Source organism: Salvia splendens, chromosome 8 (assembly GCF_004379255.2).
Source record: "Salvia splendens isolate huo1 chromosome 8, SspV2, whole genome shotgun sequence".
Lineage (NCBI taxonomy): Eukaryota > Viridiplantae > Streptophyta > Magnoliopsida > Lamiales > Lamiaceae > Salvia > Salvia splendens.
The window spans coordinates 7,138,840-7,157,706 of NC_056039.1; the positions used below are offsets into that span (position 1 = coordinate 7,138,840).

The following is an 18,867-nucleotide window of genomic DNA, read 5'->3' on the forward strand; positions in this document are numbered from 1 at the left end:
CACCCGATTAACCCGCGACCCGTTAGGGCGAGACCCGAAAACCCGATGGGCTGGCCTGAAAACCCGATAATTTTTTACTCCTAATTCGACACTTCATTTATTAATTTTATAATATAGATAACTAAAAATTAACTTTCAATTTTATATTAAATATACAAATTATATATAATTTTTTATTAATATAATAATTGATAAATAAATTAAAAAACTTCAAATTCACTTAAAAAATACTACCTCCGTCCCCCAAAATTCGTCCCAGTTTGACCGGGCACGGGTTTTAAAAAATATAATAGAAAGTGAGTTGAAAATGTTAGTGGATTGTGGGACCTACTTTTATATATTAGTTTTATAATAAAATGTGAGTATGAATGAGTTTGTGGAATATGGGACCCACTACCAAAAATGGTAAAAGTGAAATGGGACAAATTTTGGGGGACGGACGAAAATGGAAAACTGGGACGAATTTTCAGGGACAGAGGTAGTATTTAAATTTCTAAAACATGCATTAAAATTTCACGAAATATCTCAAATATTAGTATTTGATCATGTTTATGATTAAGTTTGACCATATATCTCAAATTTATTATAACTAAATATTTTACATTTTATGAATATAACTAATTTTCTTCATTATTTATTGGATTGATCGCATGTTAATCTTATCGGTAGCAACCCGATTAACCCGATGAGCTTGTCCGAAACCCGAGCTTTTAGGGTTAGGGTTAAACTTTTACAACTCGAAAGAATTCACAATCCGATTAGTCAGCACCCGATTGACCCGCAACCCAAGTAGGGCCGGCCCGATTGACATCCCTAGTTATACTATATTCTTTATTAGCATACTATAATAATTAGCATATTATAATAATATTTAAAGTATAATATGTGGAAGATATTTTACTTATTATTGCGTGTGTTAGGTTTAGTTTGTTTAATTGTTTCATAAACTAATAGCTTAAGGTTTTGGGATTAATTGTAGTTAAAATGTTTGGGCCAATTTATTGTTTTTGGGCTCTTATTAAATTTACTCTTGGGCCAATTTTTTTCTATTTGGGCTGTTTTGTTTTAGATTTTTTTAATTCAAGTCTTTGGGCCTTTTTAACTTAATTTGGCTGCAGTCTAATATTTTTTGGGTGCATCATATTTTTTGGGCCTGTTTTAATATAATGTATTTATAAAAATGAATAATAACTTGACAAATAAGTATTAATTTTTTTAATTATTTTGAGCATTTTATTGAAATTATTTTATGGTAAATATTGAATTATATCTTGAATCATTGTATTGTATTTGAACTTACTAATTTTATTGCATTTTTGTGTAGCTAATGTTGGTATATCCGTTCAAAGTTCAATAGCCACGGCCTACGAGTGATGAAGTACTTGATCAGCCTAATTCGTGTATTGTGAATGATAGTATCATTTGTTCATCTATCTTAAATCAAAATGGAGGTACTTTTTTAAAATGTTGAAAAAATTAAATATTGAGCTTGGATGCTTTTATTTATGAATTCACTTGATAAAAAAATTGACTTCTTATTTTTAATATATTTATATTTCGTTAATTCTAACTAACTCATACTCTTTGATCATTAGTCACACATCTCTTATTTGACATTTATTTTACTCCACTTGTATCATAAATTAAAATTGTATAAAATTGATTGCCGAATTTTAAATGTTTCATTTATTAGGGAGGAGTAAATTCTTCATTTAGAGTGGGACAAGATAATCACATTTATGTTTTTGTAAATCTTTATATTATTTTTAATTCTTATTTTCTATATTTCATCAGAATTTGTATTCATTATTTGAAAATCTTATGTCCCGTACATGGCACGAGTGTAAATACTAGTACTACTAATACTATGCTTACAAAAAGTTACAGAGTTTACGTTTAGTTGGGCTTCATTATTGGGCCTGCTTTAGCCTTCTCCAGTGGACTAAACAATACGAGTACATTTTTTTTGGATACGACATTTAAGATTTTTAAAAAAAATTAAAATGAATAAAGAATAATGTAAAGGAAAGTATTTGTGAAATGGAGTTGGAGAGAAGGCATATTGTTTATTCCTTTGGAGGAAGGAGCTTAAAATAGTAAATCTTCTCACAGGGTATATTAATTTATTTCATATATCTATTCTCCCCTGCCTTTGTGATTAGCTCAGATCAATATTTTGTGGCTTCTTACTTACACCTCAACTCTGATGATCAAATCTGGTAGAGTACGGTGGTCAGGTACTGGAGCAGCAACAGAGGAGGCGGTATATCCATATTGCTGGAAGAGAAGTAAGGAACAAATGTGTTGGTTCGATGTTCAAATTTGAGGGCACTTGATCGAGCAAACAAGATGGAACGAGATCGTTGTTTTGGAAGAGTAGCCGGCTTTAATCCTTTTTCAAGCCTTCCATTGTGATTAACATGGCGCCAATCATTTTTCTTTTTAAGAATGAAGAAGGATAGTATATGGGGTTTCCATGGCCCAAAGTCAGGGATATCATTGTCATTTCCGTTAATCTATCACAGATCATCTACCAAACAAACTGTTTATATGGTTTCTTAGTTTTGCCAAATTCTACCAAACTGCATAATTTATGGAAAAATACTTACCCCCAACTTGTGAAAAGCTTCCTATATGTAAACCTATGAAAACACTATCACTGAACCAATCACACCCTAAGAGAAGAATAAGATGGTAACTGATACTAATTCTCATCCATTTTCCTCAACACATCATCTCATAATGTAAACCAACTGCAAAGTCCAATATAATATTGGCATTAGTTCATCTATAGATCGATAAACAACGTAAAATCTAGTTCGTGGCAGTCGCCTTCGAACTTGTTAGTTTTGATGATATGCAGCAAAAGAGCTCTCAAGCACCATATTTTGGGGCCTTCCATAGCTTGAAGGCTACCTCATGTAAGAATCGGTCCACTGGTATAACGAGGTTTCCCCCATTCTGCAATAAAAAACGCAGATCTTCAAACAATATATAAAGTCTTCTTAATCAAAGCATAATATACATAGGCCAATTCTTCAGAGATGAATGTTCGTAGGCAAATGTCAGAAAAAAATGACCATCTTCAATATAGAGGAAATTTTTTTGAAAGATAAATGTCATAGAAAAGGCTTAATATCTAATCTAAACAAACCAAAATCTAACACTAGTAAAAGTCATTTATTTTCTTCCTGCATAAACTAGGAAGAATGCTTTTTTTGCCCTGAGCTTAGTGTACATTTTGCAACAGATTATATAATCGGACTAAATACAAGAATAGTATTATACTAAATCATGATGTTCAAATTGCATAGAACTGTGGTCATGAAACTATTCTTAGTCAAGGAAGAACACAACAATCAGATATAATCTACAAGTATTCAAGAGTCATTTAGCTTCTTTAAGAAATACGAGGAAGCATAAACATATATGGAAATGATACCTCAAGAAAATCACTAAACGAAAACGATTCAACTGCATCAACGCGTGTCACAGCATGCTGATACTGGGCTAGTAGCATTGGACAATGCTGCCTGCAAAGGATTTGGTTCAGCATTAGCATCATAGCCTTAGTCTCACTAACATATTTTCACAAAAATACCAACTTATACCGAATATTCTCCCTCGGTTTCCCGGCTTTCATCATGTAACTTTGACGCGGGAAAAGGTGCGAAAGTTCACTATCGCCCTTCTTCCCCGCATTTGAAACAGAGAGTTCAAGATCCTTGTCTCCCAAAGTAGCCCCATAGCTCATAATAACAGACACGTGCAACCTAGAGCTAATATTGCTTCCAGGTGATGCCTTGTGTAAGAAATCACCAACCAAACGGTTAACAAGATCTACGCCCTCGACCCCATTCATCTTCGTACTGGCTCCAATGTGAGCAAAAATCAACTCAAAGATGCCCGAATCCAGTTCCTTCCCTTCCTGAAATCCAAGCAGTTTCAGAACCTCGGAAGCCAAATGTGATGACTCAGCACTAGAACCATCGTTTCCAGATATTTCGTTCCAGGAAAACACATTGAAGCCAACCATACCCCCAAAAGACTTCACACTTGAGTTGTCGGTGACGATAGCCGCCTTCATTCCCATGAACCTGAAAATGGAATCAAGAAACGACTTAAAATCCATTCAGTTTATATATAGATCAATCAAGCCCATGAAATCCCTTTAAACAAACAAACCTCTCTGCTACAGATGGAAATGCACACTTTTCTTGAGGTGTATCTTCACAAATTCCTTTTACAGCCTAAAAGAGGATTGCAATAGGCTGTTAGATTTCCCAATCTCGTCAAAAGATCATCACATATACCATACAGGGATTAAACCATTTCAATCACATTGCATCTCACCGTGCTTTCATATTCTTCGTTTGCATCAAGCAACTCTGAGAACTCCCTAACTATCCTCATATCCTCATTTTCTGCATTGTAATTCCCAAACAAATCACAACATTAAAAAACACAAGAGATGCAAATATTCACATAGAAAAAAAAATCCTAGCTAAACACTAAACTCGAGCTGCATAAAAAATCTTAGCAATATCAAAGCTGGAAAGCAAATAACCTCTCTCTTTCTCCCTCTCAAGGAAAATCTTTTATCTCAGTCATGACCAAGACAATATTTTTCATTGACTAAAAATACAGACGGAGTAATTTATCGTACAAATCAAACCCCATTTCTAATTATTCTGTCAAATCATCCCTTAAAATAGGAAAGAGATTTTAAAAAATCAACATAGTTCAGTTGAGTTTTATACTATCTCCTCAGTTGAGTTTTATACTATCTCCAAATATGAACAAATAAAACATTTTTCCAGTCTCACAATCATCACTCAAATTCAATTTGAATTCCAATTCTAAGACAGAAATCCAGCACCTAAAAAATCAAAATACAACCAGCTCATTAAATTTCAATTAAAAAATCACATCTACAGGCAATGAAAGTGCGATTGATTGATCAGTACCTGATTGAGGAGAATGAGGGAGGGCGAGGAAACCACAGAGAGCCCGTGAAGCGAGCGAATTGAGATGAGTTTGGGCCGGGCTCATGAATCGAGCCAGCCCGTCGCCGTACAATACGAGGCCTCTGCTCGGTTTGTCTGCCATCTCTCTCTCTCCGTGTATAGGTTTGTTTGTATGCCTAATGCAAAGTGCAACTGAGAAGTGACAACTGTGACTGTGGGAGAAGAAATTTGCAACGCAGGGGTTGGGATCCGATGCTCCGCGTCTAGGTGGAGCAACCGTTGGTTTAACGACACGTGGGCGTTGCGCTTTTACGGGAGCCTTTTTCTTTTATATACGTGGATACACAGATTAGGTTTCAAACTCTCAATAAAGAAATCTGAATTTTACTAAGTAAAAATAATCCACATGAAAAATCATCAGCGTTAAAATAATAAATGGGCCGAGTTTGTTTGGCATTGCTATTGGCAAGCGAATTTCTATATTTAAGTTTAGATTGTGATCATTTGACAACTGACTCAATTTTTATAAATTGTTACTACTTACTATGTAAATGTATAGAATGATTTTTAATAAAAGTTGGGGTAGAATGGAATATAATTTGAACAAACATTTTGAAAATATCGCCAGAATGGTGTATATAAGATCTGTAAAAGTTTTCTTTGTATATGTAAATAGTGTTATAATATTCTAACAAATAGGTTTCGTGGTGTAGTTGGTTATCACGTCAGTCTAACACACTGAAGGTCTCCGGTTCGAGTCCGGGCGAAGCCATTTTCCTTTTTTTGATTATTTTTCCAACTTCCAAAGCCTAGAAGTATTCGGTAAATTTTCTATTGCAATTTTAATACCCAAATATGCTTGTGACTGTGACTTTTAGCAGTTTTAATGATTTAGAAGCCTTCTGAAGTTAATTTCATAATTTTGTTTGTCAATAGATCAAATGTTTTTGATTGTGATGTCACTGAATCACTTATGTCATAATCAACTTGCCAGAAATTTTCATCATTAATGCTGGGAAAGCCTGGGAAAAGCTTAGGCCACCTGCAACGCGTCACACAGGTGGCCCATAATCCGTTACGCCGGGATGAGCCGGCGGCGTACCGCGTTGCAACGCCCCATCTCTTCCCCAGCCCGCCGAGCGTTCCGTCCAGCCGAGACGGATGGCGAAACGTCTCGTCACGCGCCAGCGTGACGTGGCGCGCTCCGCCGCCATGAGTGACGCCCACTCGCCGGCCCGCGAGTGGACATCGTCACGCTGACGCAATAAATAATTTTTTTATAAATTTGAATTTAAAAAATATTTTAAAAAATGAAAAACGGTAATATCACCGTTAATATTACCGTTTTTTCTTTTTTTATTTTTTATTTTTTACTCTATAAATACTCCTAATTCATCCTCATTTCACACACAAATACACATCTATTCTTCCCAGATCATCTTCATTTCCTCTCCAATTTTCATCTAACCTCTCATCACAAAATGCCCGGCGACGGAAACTCTGGCGGTGGCGGCTCCGTCGGGTTCGACATCAACGCGTTCGGCGACTGGGGGCATGTACAATGTCCTGGGTGGTGGTTCCGGTTCGTCGACGCCGGGCACCCAGGATTCGTCGACGCCGAGGGGGTACCAACCACCCCATTTTGATGTGGATGCATACGCCCGTCCCTCCGCCCCGAGGTATTCGCAGGGATTATCCCAGATTCGGGAGGATTATTCCGTTGAACCCACTCCGGAAGAAGGCCGAGGCGGTGGAAGCTCCAGGGCGGAGGCGGACGAGGAGGGGGAGGAGGATCTAGGTCGACATCCGTACAGCCCCAAAGAAACGCTGGCGGTGTACAACGCAGGATCAGAGTCTTGTACGATCCCATCGTCGGGAATCAACAATCCCGGAAGTAATTCTGGGTAAAGGTCACCAAGGTTTATCACGAGATTAAGCCGAAGGGGTCCCGCCGCCGCACATTTAAGATGCTCCGCGCTCACTTTGACCGAGTCGACAGAGAGGTCAAAAAATTATGCGCCATCTACAAGAGTGAAACGACTCACTACCAAAGCGGAACCACGGGAGCCGACATTATGAGGTCGGTTTTGCGAGTCTACTTCGACTACACCGACAAACAATTCAAACATGCCGATGTTTGGGAGGTCGTTAAAGACGAGGAAAAGGGGCCGGTGGTGTCCGGTCCAGCTCGGGCTCGACCTCGAAGCACACGAAGCACACGGCGGGTGGCCAATACTCGTCTAGTGAGGGCAGTTCGGGCAGCGCCGCACAAGAGTTTGCCTCGCAGGAGGTTGAGGGCACGGCAGACGATGTCGGGGGTCCTCCCGTGGGCGCCGTCGGCCGCAAGGGAGAAATGCGGCGAAGGCGCCTAAAGGGAGGAGGGGCCGAGCCGAATCAAGCCAGGCGGGCTCGGGCTCGGGGGCACCCTCGAACTCCCTAATGTCCATGTACATGACCGCCACAATATCGGACACTTCCCGCATGACGCCTCCCCAATACCAAGCCTATCATGCCGGAATTGAGTTTATGGCAAGACAACTTGGTATTCCGCCTCCAGGTGGCTTCAGTGCACCTCCACCGCCTTCAGGGGATGATTCGTCGGCGGAGTAGTTTTTTTTTTATTTTCTATCAAATTGTATTTTAAATTATGTACTCCCTCCGTCCCACATAATTTGGGACAGTTTGACTTGGCACGGGTTTTAAGAAATGTTGTTTGACTTTGATTTAAATGAAGATACGTAGTAGAAAAGGGTCCCATTTTAATTTTTGTATCCTTTTTTTATTGAAATATTGATTTTGTGGCTGTTGGAGTATAATTAAAAAAAATTCTTCCATTTTTTATTGAAGTTAATGTTTTAATCGTCCCTACCACCACATATTCTGCCGAAATGCTGCTGCATATTTTCATAAAACATCAAATTTGAATAAATAGGCTGCTGCATATTTTCATAAAACTTCCATCACATTACAAATTGCAGTTTTTTGGAGGGAAATCCCAAATCCCATTAAACTTACAACAAATTTTAGGAGGGAGTACAACATCTGTAACAGAGAGTCACACGTCATACCAGTGACCACCAAATTTTAGGAGGAAGCACAACAAATTAGGAGGGAAACTCCAACTACCACCATCTATAAAAGGACTACCTATACAACTAAAGGAGAGTTTTTGATCATTTGCCCTCAGAAAATTTTCATCACTGGGCTATGGAGCCTGCTGCCGGAGACATCGCCGAAGATATTGCCGGAAACAGAGACAGAAACAGAGAGTCACACGTCATACCGGTGACCGCCAAAAATTTGATAGCTCAAAGTCTGCTACAATCGAGCCATTTAGGTAATGTGCCATATGAAGCTTTTCAGAAGGCAGTAAAGGAGTTTGGAGTGAGCCGGAAGACAGTCTATAAGATCTGGTCAGAGACCAAAAAACAGATCCAGAGTGGAGTACCTGTCAACATAGCAAACCGTGTTAAAGGCTTCAAGCGCAAAGATCAAATTCAGCTTGATACTAACAAGGTAAGATCTCTTTCAATCCTTGAAAGAGGTACTATCCGTAAGATGGCGGTGAAGCTTGAGTTAAGCATGACTACCGTAGGCAGAATGGTGAAAGATGGTAGGCTCAGGCCACACACAAATGCAGTTAAGCCACTACTTACTGCTGCAAACAAATTAGCAAGAATGAAATGGGGTCTCATTCATGTTCAACCAGTGGTGTTCAATGGTATGCTCAAATATCACACAATGCACAATGTAGTGCACATTGATGAGAAGTGGTTTTTCATGACTAAGGCTACGGATAGGTACTACCTGCTGCCAGATGAGGAAGAGCCATATAGAGCTATTAAGTCAAAGCGGTTCATCACAAAGGTCATGTTTATGTGTGTTGTGTGTAGACCATACATTGCAGAAAATGGAGAAGTCATATTTGATGGAAAAATAGGCATTTTTCCATTCACTACTAAAGAGCCAGCAAAGAGAGGTTCCAAGAACAGACCAAGAGGCACCTTAGAGACCAAGCCCATTCAATCAGTGAACAAGGAAGTCATGAGGGAATGCCTCATTCAAAAGGTGCACTGTTTTTGTTTCAATTTTTTTCCATCCCACTAAAACACATCACATATATGTGTAGATCCTACCAGCCATCAAGGCTAAATGGCCAGAGTATATAAGCAATGAGATATTCATTCAACAAGACAATGCAAGGCCACACGTAAACCACAATGATGCAGAATTTCAGGCTGTAGCAAACACAGAGGGTTTCAAATTCCATATCATTTGCCAACCACCTAATTCCCATGATTGTAATGTGTTGGATTTAGGTTTTTTCCGTGCCATCCAGTCTATACAAGATGACAAAGTGGCTAATGGAGTGGATGATTTGTCGAGGAATGTGCAAAGCTCCTTTGATGAACTTAGTGCACAAACACTCAATAATGTTTTCCTAACCCTTCAAGGTTGTCTTACTGAGATATTGAAGGTGGAAGGGAGAAATGGATACAAAATTCCACACATGAATAAAGAACGGTTATCAAGGTTGGGGATACTTCCAATCACTTTGGAAGTTGAGGAAGAGATTGTCAAGGCTGTTGTGGCTTACCTCCAACAACCTAATAATGATGTCAGCACATCATATGACATCTCAGGTATCAGTACAGTTGTAGGCTTCTAAGATCAGTAAGCATTTTTTGTCAGTTGGGTGTATAAGCCTCAGGAGTAGGTGTGGTTTATGCTACCAACTGTTTTTTGTCATCTTTTGTAAAGCCTCCAAACCTACAAGTGTAGGGGTGGCTTCTAAAGTTCAAATCCCTCAGAAAATTGTCATCATAGGGCAGCCTCCAAACCATACATGTATATGGGGTGGCTTATAAGGCTGCTTAACTAACAACACGGCCTCCTAACCATTGTATAGGGGTGACTTATGTAATGACTTTGTATGGTTTTGTTAAGAGCATTTTCCCTCAGATAGCATGGTTATATCAACTCACAAATAAGCCTCCTAACCTAACAAGAGGGGTGGCTTACTAACATATAGCCAAGCATCACATGGAACAGATAAAGCAACTCATCATAGGGAGCAGATCAAGTCACACATAAGCCTCCAAACCTAGCAAGATGGGTGCCTTACTAACACATAGCAAAGCATCACAGTGAGGTACTAGCAAAACATCATAGGGAGCAGATCAATTCACACATGAGCCTCCAAACCTAACAAGAGGGGTGGCCTAGTAACACATAGCAAAGCAACACAGATCAGTACTAGCAACTCATCATAGGGAGCAGATCAATTCACACATAAGCCTCCTAACCTAACAAGAGGGGTGGCTTAGTAACACATAGCAAAGCATCACATGGAACAGATCAATAGCATTTCTGAATTAGCATCATCTCAATATCAGAAGCACAAATCAATAGCAACAACACAAATAGCATCATCTCAACTAGCACCACAATTGCAACAACAGTCACAGGGGCAAATGCACAAAGCCTCCAACCCAACAATCATCCACACCAACAACCACAGCCTCTCACCCAACCAACAATCACTGCATTCAAACCCAACCTACAACCACAACCTCCAACCCAAGCAAATAACCACAACCTCCAACCCATGAAACAACCGTAGCCTCCACACCCAACAAATAAGCATAGCCTCCAACCCAACAAACAAGCATACCGTCAAACCCAATCGGAAAACACCAAAATTGAGAGACAACATACTTAGATAAGATCTAAAAACTTGGGCAGAAGAATAGCAAACATCTGCCTCTCAACGTCAGAATACACACGGTTGGGGGTGGCTTGAGCTGGATCGATGGGGGAGGCTGGTGGAAAGTCGGAGGGGGTGGCTCGTGGTGGTGGACCGTAGTAGGGGCAACCACAACCACAGTCAACATACTCGGGAATGGATGAATCAAATTGGGTTTCGGGAACAACAGTGTCGGTTAGGGTCCCGACGACGACAGATTCTCCGATGGCGGAGTCAGATGACCACAGATGTTCCGGCGTATCTGGGACAACGAGATCTTCCAGATCTACCAATAAAGAACAAGGAGAGGAGTCGGCCGAGTAAGCCATTGCAAATGGAGCTCTCGAGATCTAGGGTTTTCGACGAAATTGGGGGTGGGGGTGAAGTGGTAGAGTAGGTGGGTGGGAGTGAATGTGGAGATGAGAGACAGAAATCGGAGAGACCGATTAATTGTGGGTGGTTGGGTGGGTGTGAGGAGTGTTAATTTTTTTGCCATTTACGGAAACTTTGTAATGGGTCAAATTATGTGGGACGGACCAAAATGGAAAACTGGGTCAAATTATGTGGGACGGAGGGAGTAATTTTTATTTTTTAGGATTTTAATTATGTATTTTTTTATTTTTTTTAAAATTTAAGTTGTATTTTTATTTTATGTTGTAATTTTATTTTATTTAATGAAGTGTGTTTTTATTAATTGAATTTGGTTGGAAATAAAAATAAAAAATGAAATTGAATGAATAGTAATTTAATAGTTGGTTAAGGGACAGATAAGAGATGGAGGGTTGCAGGTTCCGTCCCTTAGTTAAGAGATGGAGTAAAAAAGTACAGTGTTACCCATGAATAGTAATTTAAGGGACGGATAAGAGACAGGGTTGCAGATGGCCTTATTCAGGTTGGTATTGAGTATATATATTAAGTTATAAAATTATTGTTTATTGAATGGTAGTAGTATAATTTTCCTTGAAACTGACTACAATAACGGTTGTTTTTACGTTGTCTATATTGCAAAATGTATTTTTTTTAAATTGTTTTTATGTCGTGGTGTTACAGTTTAAATTATTATAGGTGTTGTAGCCAGCGGTGATGGATGTGATGCAACATTGCTTCGGTGTCAATATGTAGTGCCCGAAGTAGTTCTTTCCAGCCCTTGCACAAATTTGGTGGGTATAAGCACCATGTTTTAACAATAACTTTTAAAATGACACCGTTTTAATGTACAATCAGTAAAGATGGATTCCACTTTATTAGCAATGAGTCGTTCAGCGGTAAAATAATCTGCAATGGGTGGTTAGGCGGAAACTCTAGGCTCTTGATGCACATAAATCCTAAGTTAAATAGATCTCGGCAACCTGGCTTCGAAGACCATCTTTCGTGCTCTTAGAAAGAAAAACACAATAATGTCAAGCTATGACCTACGAGTCTAGTCAATATGATAATTTATACTCCATCTGTTTCAAGAAAGTTAAGTCACTTCTTTTTTGAAATCATTTTGAAAAAATCGTAATAAATAGTTAGAGCGGATAAATAGTAAAGTAAAAACGAGAATATGTTGAGAAGACTGTTATCTATATTATTCTCGCTTATACTTTACTATTTACCCACTTCGACTATTTATTACGATTTTTTCAAAACGAGTACGTAAAAGAAGTGACTCAACTTTCTTGGGGCAGAAGGAGTACATGACTAAATATCTGGACTGCACTATGAATATCTATTAACATGATATTTTACAAAATTTCATACCATTTAATATAAAGTTGGAAAAAATATTGTAAAGGACATTTAAGTTTATACGATTTTGCACACAATTTTAAAATTTAAAATAAAATACAACTAATTTTTTTTCTACATATCTCGCCGTTATGATTTTCAAATAATATTTATAATTTTAATAAATACTCGGTATATTTTTCTGAGTGTTCTTTATTGGCCGGCCCAACACCAATTAATCTGTTGTCAGTTTTGGCTCAATAAATAGAATTTCAATCTAGGGTTTATGCTCCCTACTGCGCACTTCTTCTCTAATATTCATCTCTGCATATCAATCTCTGTTGCGAAGAAACCAACTGCTGAATCATGGCTGCCCCTCAGAGGATTCTGTCGACCAGGGAGGCCGACATTCAGCTTATGCTAGCGTCTGAGGTTCATCTGGGAACCAAAAATTGCGACTTTCAGATGGAGCGCTATGCCTTTAAGCGCCGCAATGATGGTAAAATCAGCTATTTCTTTGTCTACCTATATCGTTTCAGTATCGTACTTAGATCCGCTGATTATCGTGCTTTTTTTTTTCTGCTATTCAATCGATAGTGTGCTTTGATTTATATTGCAACATACGCTAAAACATTAACAATTATAATAATTTTTAGATTTTACCTAGTTTTTTTATTTTGCTACGTTTATGAATTTTCAACTGTGTCTTGATTTTCTCCTTGTTCGTCACTTTGAGGAAGCTAGTGCTTAGTAGACTCGATTGGTACGACCTCTGTTAATATTAATGTAGTAGAAACAGTAGATATCATCAAATTGACCACTGGGAATATTATTCATTCTGCCTTAGTCTATGAAGAATGCGGCTTCGAATTGTATTTTACTTAAGTTGCATCCTCTTAAAGATGTATTTTCAACTGTAACGTGTCTTCATTGGTATTTTACAATATGTTGCAATTTATTCACCATATTGATTGGCTTTTGATATAGGTTTTGATTTTTTTACCACTCAGGGATTTACATCATCAATCTTGGAAAGACGTGGGAGAAGCTGCAGATGGCTGCCCGTGTTATTGTTGGTATCGAGAATCCCCAGGACATCATTGTCCAATCTGCTAGGCCTTATGGTCAGAGAGCCGTTCTGAAATTTGCTCAGTACACTGGTGCTAATGCTATCGCTGGGCGTCACACGCCTGGAACTTTCACCAATCAGCTCCAGACAACTTTCAGCGAGCCAAGACTCCTGATTCTGACAGACCCAAGAACTGACCACCAGGTGAGCTACTAATTGTGATTGTGTAATGATGCTGTATGTCACATTGTATGCAATAATGGCTCTAACATTTTAAATTCTTCTACAGCCTATCAAAGAAGCTGCTTTGTACAATATCCCCACAATTGCTTTCTGTGATACTGACTCGCCTATGCGATATGTGGATATTGGAATTCCTGCCAATAACAAGGGAAAACACAGTATTGGCTGCCTGTTCTGGCTTCTGGCCAGGATGGTGCTGCAGATGCGTGGTCTCATTGCTCCCGGTCACAAGTGGGATATTATGGTAAGATTCAGGAGTATAATATATTGAGATTTTTTGTTTGACATGACATATTCTGATGCTTTGAGGCTTTGTGTTGCAACTGGAAATAATCTGTTTTACTTATATTATATTTAAAAACATGTGTATGTGATGTGAAACGAAAATATGGAGTACAATATACTTCTTGACACTCTTTGTACTGTCCCATCTTATTATCTCTTTCTATTCTGGCAGGTGGATCTGTTCTTCTATAGGGAGCCTGAGGAGGCAAAGGAAGAGGAACAGGAGGATGCTCCAGCTCTTGATTATGCTGATTACGGTGCTGCTGCTATTGGAGGCGACTGGTCTACTGCTCAAATCCCAGAGGCTCAATGGGCTCCCGACTTGGCTGCTGCAGCTGCACCAGTTGCCGGTGGTTGGGCAGCAGCTGAAACAGGTAAAAATATGCAGGGAGATTTTTAGAATATTAGAGATTGAAATTTGAAATATTGAAGAACAGAATGACGTATATGGATATATGATTAAATTTTTTCAACCCCGGCTTGAAGTCATGACTAGTTTTTATGTCAACCCTTTGTATTGGAACTGTATAGCTTGCAACATGAAACTATGGCATGGTTTGTGGATAAAACAAATTGTTTGATTGGAGTTGTCTTTTAGTATTAGATTCTCTTTTTATAGAAATAAACTCGAAAGGTAACTGATATGTGTAGGTCCCGATGGATGGGATGCAGCTGTGGCACCACCCGCTGATGCTGCAACAACTGCAGTTCCGCCAGCAGCTGCTCCGGTGGACATTGCTCCAACCGGTTGGGAATGAAACATTCTCATTTGTGAGATGAAGAAGATTGGAGGTCGCGTTGCGCATGAGAGATTCCAGAAATCCTACCAATAATCTGTTCGCGTTTTATATTGTTATAATCGAATTTTGGTTGCTAGACGTTTTTAGTTTTTAACTTTGGAAGTATTTAAGTCATTTGTTTATTATAATCTGCTCTTACGCACTGGTTTTTGCTTAAACATTAGTATTAATTATATTGAATATGCTCACGATGTTTCTCAATTCTCACCTAGACTCGTTAGAAGCTGCTTTTAGTAATGTTGAATTGCTGGTATTGGTATAAATTAATGTTTGATTGTTGAATGCGACTTTTTTTTAACAAATTTTGCATTATTTGGATTGAAGCTGTTGCGAAAGAGGAATCATAGGGTGTAATTTTTCTTTTTTTGCTCGGCTGGATTGAGCCCTTTTTGCTCTCAATTATTTTCTATTGTAGTACTCCTCTCCATAACAGTAGATACTATTCTTTTTGATACATGATTTTATAAAAAAATGTGTTGAATGAGTTCCGTAAATGAAGAATAAAGTAGGTAATGAAAAGTTTCTTTTTCATACATGATTTTATAAAAAATTGTGTTAAAATAGTTAAGTAAGAGAATAATAAAGTAGGTAATGAAATGGTAGTGAGATTGAAGAGAGAATAATTTTTAATTTTACGTAGTATAATTTCAACCAATAATCAGAAACTTAAAAACTGAATAATAATGTTAAAGTCTTAAAGAGGAATGATAGGTGGTAATTTTTTGAAAGTTTTATTACCTTTCAAACATTTGTATTTCAATCGTTATTTTATTAAATTTTCGTTTTACCTTTCCAAATTTTTCGAACCGAAACCGCGACCTAACCGGCGGTTAATCGGCGGTTTCACGGTTCCGAACCGCCAATGCAATGATAAATTTAAACATAGTTAATCCTTATATTAAAATTATACTCCATTAAATAAAACATTATTGAATGATCCGGTTTTTGAGTTTTATACTTTTATAAGTAACTTTCCTTTTTGGATTTAGTAATATACGTGGAAACAAGACAAAATTTTGCAGCAAAAATAACTTTATAATACTACTATTTGGTAAAATTGGATGGTAATTTGGAAAACATAAGAGAAAATATAATAAAATAAAAATAAACTAAATTACAAGATGGAGTCTATGGAGTATGGACCATTGATTATGGTAATAACTTTATAATACTATTTTTGATTTTATTAATTAACACAGTTTTTTACGTATGGAATCTATGGAGTATGGATCATTATTAATAAATATTTATCGAACATTGTTTAATAAAACTTAGAAGAATCGATTACTTTAAATAAAGCATAATATTCTAATTAACATTAGTTAATGAATTTGTAGTCTTCAAAATTGATTAGTTGAATCTTCAAAATGGATTGGTTCCAGGTGAGTGATCGCTGCACTATTCAAAATTGATTGCACAAAACACCATTTTTTTAAAATGCTGGTTTTAAATTCAAATTGGACCCATTTCCCCCTATTTATATCACTTTGTAATTTGTTTGTAAATTATATCATATTGCAATTTGTTTGTAAATTTTAGTATCATATTGTAATTTGTAAATTTGATATCATTTTCACCTTACTGGTCTTAATTCAATTTAAACTATCAATTTTCTTGTTCCAATTTATTTTATAATTTCAAATTACATGGGGGAAAAAATTAAGGAAAAAAACCGCAAAACCGAACCTAAACCGCTACGAACCATCCGAAAACCGGCTTTACTGGTTTATTCACCAATCAAGATTTTAAAACACTGTTCCTCACCTGCTTATTAATTTATATTTCGAAATTATTCTCCACTCACTAGCGTCTCATTTAGAGTGTCCACTATAAGGCGGACACCCCAATAGCCTCGCCCAGTTTTTGTTCATAGCCCCAGTTTTTTTTGTCCATAGCTCCAAAATTTTATTTCCGCCACTATGACGGACACCTCCAATAGCCCTCAAATTTTATAATCAATTTTCATTTTATAAATGTTTCGAGTAATTATTAATAAATTTATCGGACTATACGTAATTAGAAGACGACGACTATACGTGAAGAAATTAAAATTAAACACTAAATTTTCGTCGTATTAAAGTACAGGAAAAATTATACAACGAAAATTTAATCTAGCACAAATCACTAAGGTCTTCACACTGCGCCGCCACCTCCCCTACGTGCTCACACTTCTTCAATCAAATCGGCCTGGAGTGTGTTATGTGATGTGGTCCTGCGCATATCAGCGAAGCGTTGGATCAAATATTCATTGCTCCGTGGTACGCCCATCTGGATCGGCGCGGAGGAAACACCGTGACTTGTACTTGCGCCCTCTTCCGGCGCCCAACGCTATGCCACAAAGCCTTCATCTTCTATTATCATATTATGCAATATGATACATGCTAACATAATATTCGCGACATCATCTTCGTGCCAAACTCGTGCCGGGCACCGTATAATGGCCCACCGCGATTGGAGGACACCAAAAGCCCGCCCAACATCCTTCCTAGCACCCTCTTGTTTGCGCACAAAATATTGTTTCATCATTCCAACCGGTTGGCGGACAGTCTTGACGAATACAGACCACCGCGGATATATCCCATCTGCCAAATAGTAGCCCCTACTGTACTGCGTGCCGTTGGCTACGAAGCTGATTTCTGGACCCTCCTCCCGGCACTCATCGTTGAAGAGCGGCGATGACTGAAGAACATTGATGTCGTTGTTCGAGCCGGCAACACCGAAATACGCTTGCCAGATCCGCAAGCGGTAGTCAGCAACGGCTTCCAGAATCATCGATGGGTGTTTGCTTTTGAATCCAGTTGTGAACTGGCCTTTCCATGCCACGAGGCAGTTCCTCCACTCCCAATGCATGCAATCGATGCTTCGTAACATTCCTGGGAACCCGTGTATCAAACCGTGCATATCCAGCAGGCTCTGACACTCATCAGGGCAGGGCTTCCGTAGAAACTCCCCACCAAAAATTTCCCGGATCCCCTTACAAAACTGCCTAAGCACCGTGAGGCCAGTCGTCTCACCCATCTGTAGGTATTCATCGAACATATCGGCTGGTCCGGCGTAGGCAAGCTGCCGGTGTACAGCGGTGCACTTTTGTTGCGTAGATAGCCCGATCCGGCCCTCGGCATCACGCCCCAGGGTGAAGCACCGGTAACGATCCTCCAAATTCGTAGCTATATGGTTGAACAGCCGTAGCGACATCCTGAATCTCCGGCGGAATATCTCGGGTGGATAACGGGGTTATCCACAAAGTAATCAGTCATTAGACGCTGGTGCGCACCGACGTGGTCTCGTGGGACGGTCCGCCAAGGAGTAATCGCACGAGGGATCGCAGCCTCCACCGCATCCTCCTGGGCGGCCTGGTGTTGCACCTATTGAATCAGAGCATTCCACGCGTCTCTCCACCAATTGTCCATTTCTGACCACAAAGTCTAGTGAGAGAAATATTTAGTGATGAAGAGTTGGAATGGTGTGAAAATAATGAATGGAATGAGGTGTATTTATAGGTGAATTAAATTAAATTAAAAAAAAATTGGGCGTCCACCGGCGCGGCGGACACCATGTCACTATAGTCGCCCCGCCTATTCGCCGCGTCCGCCCCGGAGTCGCCGAAGGCCCATCCGCCGCCTACCACCCCCATTTCCTTGTCCGCCCCGGGGGCGGACGCCAACTCCACTATAATTCGCCCCGGGACTGCCCCAAACCGCGGCTATAGCCGCGGCTAACCATAGTGGACTTATAAACATTTTTTTTTGATTTTTTTTAAAATTTAATAAATTATGTATTTATTTATTATTTAAAAAAATTCAAATGTACTCCTGAAATCATTCTCTCTTAAGTTTTATTTCTAATAATTTGTAGTAGTTTTTTTAATATTAAACTCGAACTACTTCAAGTTTGTATCAAATTCGAACTATAAGTTTATATTTCTAAAATTTTGTAGTTAATTTTCTTAAAAAGTAATAAAAATAATAAAACAAAATATTCACAATCGCGACTGGATACCCGAAATCATTTTCGGATCGGGTATCGGATATTAGATTTTTGGAAATT

At 38.6% G+C, this 18,867-nt stretch overlaps 3 protein-coding genes and 1 non-coding gene across 4 annotated transcripts; 3 read left to right on the forward strand and 1 right to left on the reverse strand.

Annotated features, from left to right (window-relative positions):
- Window positions 1–2,676: 2,676 nt before the first annotated feature.
- On the reverse strand, window positions 2,677–5,168 carry LOC121743100. Its single transcript, XM_042136287.1, has 6 exons — window positions 4,968–5,168; window positions 4,354–4,424; window positions 4,186–4,250; window positions 3,612–4,097; window positions 3,443–3,533; window positions 2,677–2,961 (listed from the first exon to the last, which is right to left on the reverse strand). Exons 1-6 carry the CDS (start codon window positions 5,107–5,109, stop codon window positions 2,875–2,877), a joined length of 942 nt encoding a protein of 313 aa, XP_041992221.1. The 5' UTR covers window positions 5,110–5,168; the 3' UTR covers window positions 2,677–2,874.
- A 497-nt stretch (window positions 5,169–5,665) lies between these two features.
- Window positions 5,666–5,739, forward strand: TRNAV-AAC. Its single transcript has one exon. It is a non-coding gene; the product is annotated as a tRNA-Val (tRNA).
- A 2,435-nt stretch (window positions 5,740–8,174) lies between these two features.
- Window positions 8,175–9,636, forward strand: LOC121745674. The gene is made up of 2 exons (XM_042139650.1): window positions 8,175–9,035; window positions 9,097–9,636. The coding sequence occupies exons 1-2, from the start codon at window positions 8,175–8,177 to the stop codon at window positions 9,634–9,636; spliced, it is 1,401 nt and encodes a 466-aa protein (XP_041995584.1).
- Window positions 9,637–12,673: 3,037 nt separating this feature from the next.
- On the forward strand, window positions 12,674–15,021 carry LOC121745263 (40S ribosomal protein SA-like). The gene is made up of 5 exons (XM_042139092.1): window positions 12,674–12,922; window positions 13,434–13,696; window positions 13,782–13,979; window positions 14,193–14,394; window positions 14,672–15,021. The coding sequence occupies exons 1-5, from the start codon at window positions 12,790–12,792 to the stop codon at window positions 14,776–14,778; spliced, it is 903 nt and encodes a 300-aa protein (XP_041995026.1). The 5' UTR covers window positions 12,674–12,789; the 3' UTR covers window positions 14,779–15,021.
- The last annotated feature ends 3,846 nt before the right edge of the window (window positions 15,022–18,867 follow it).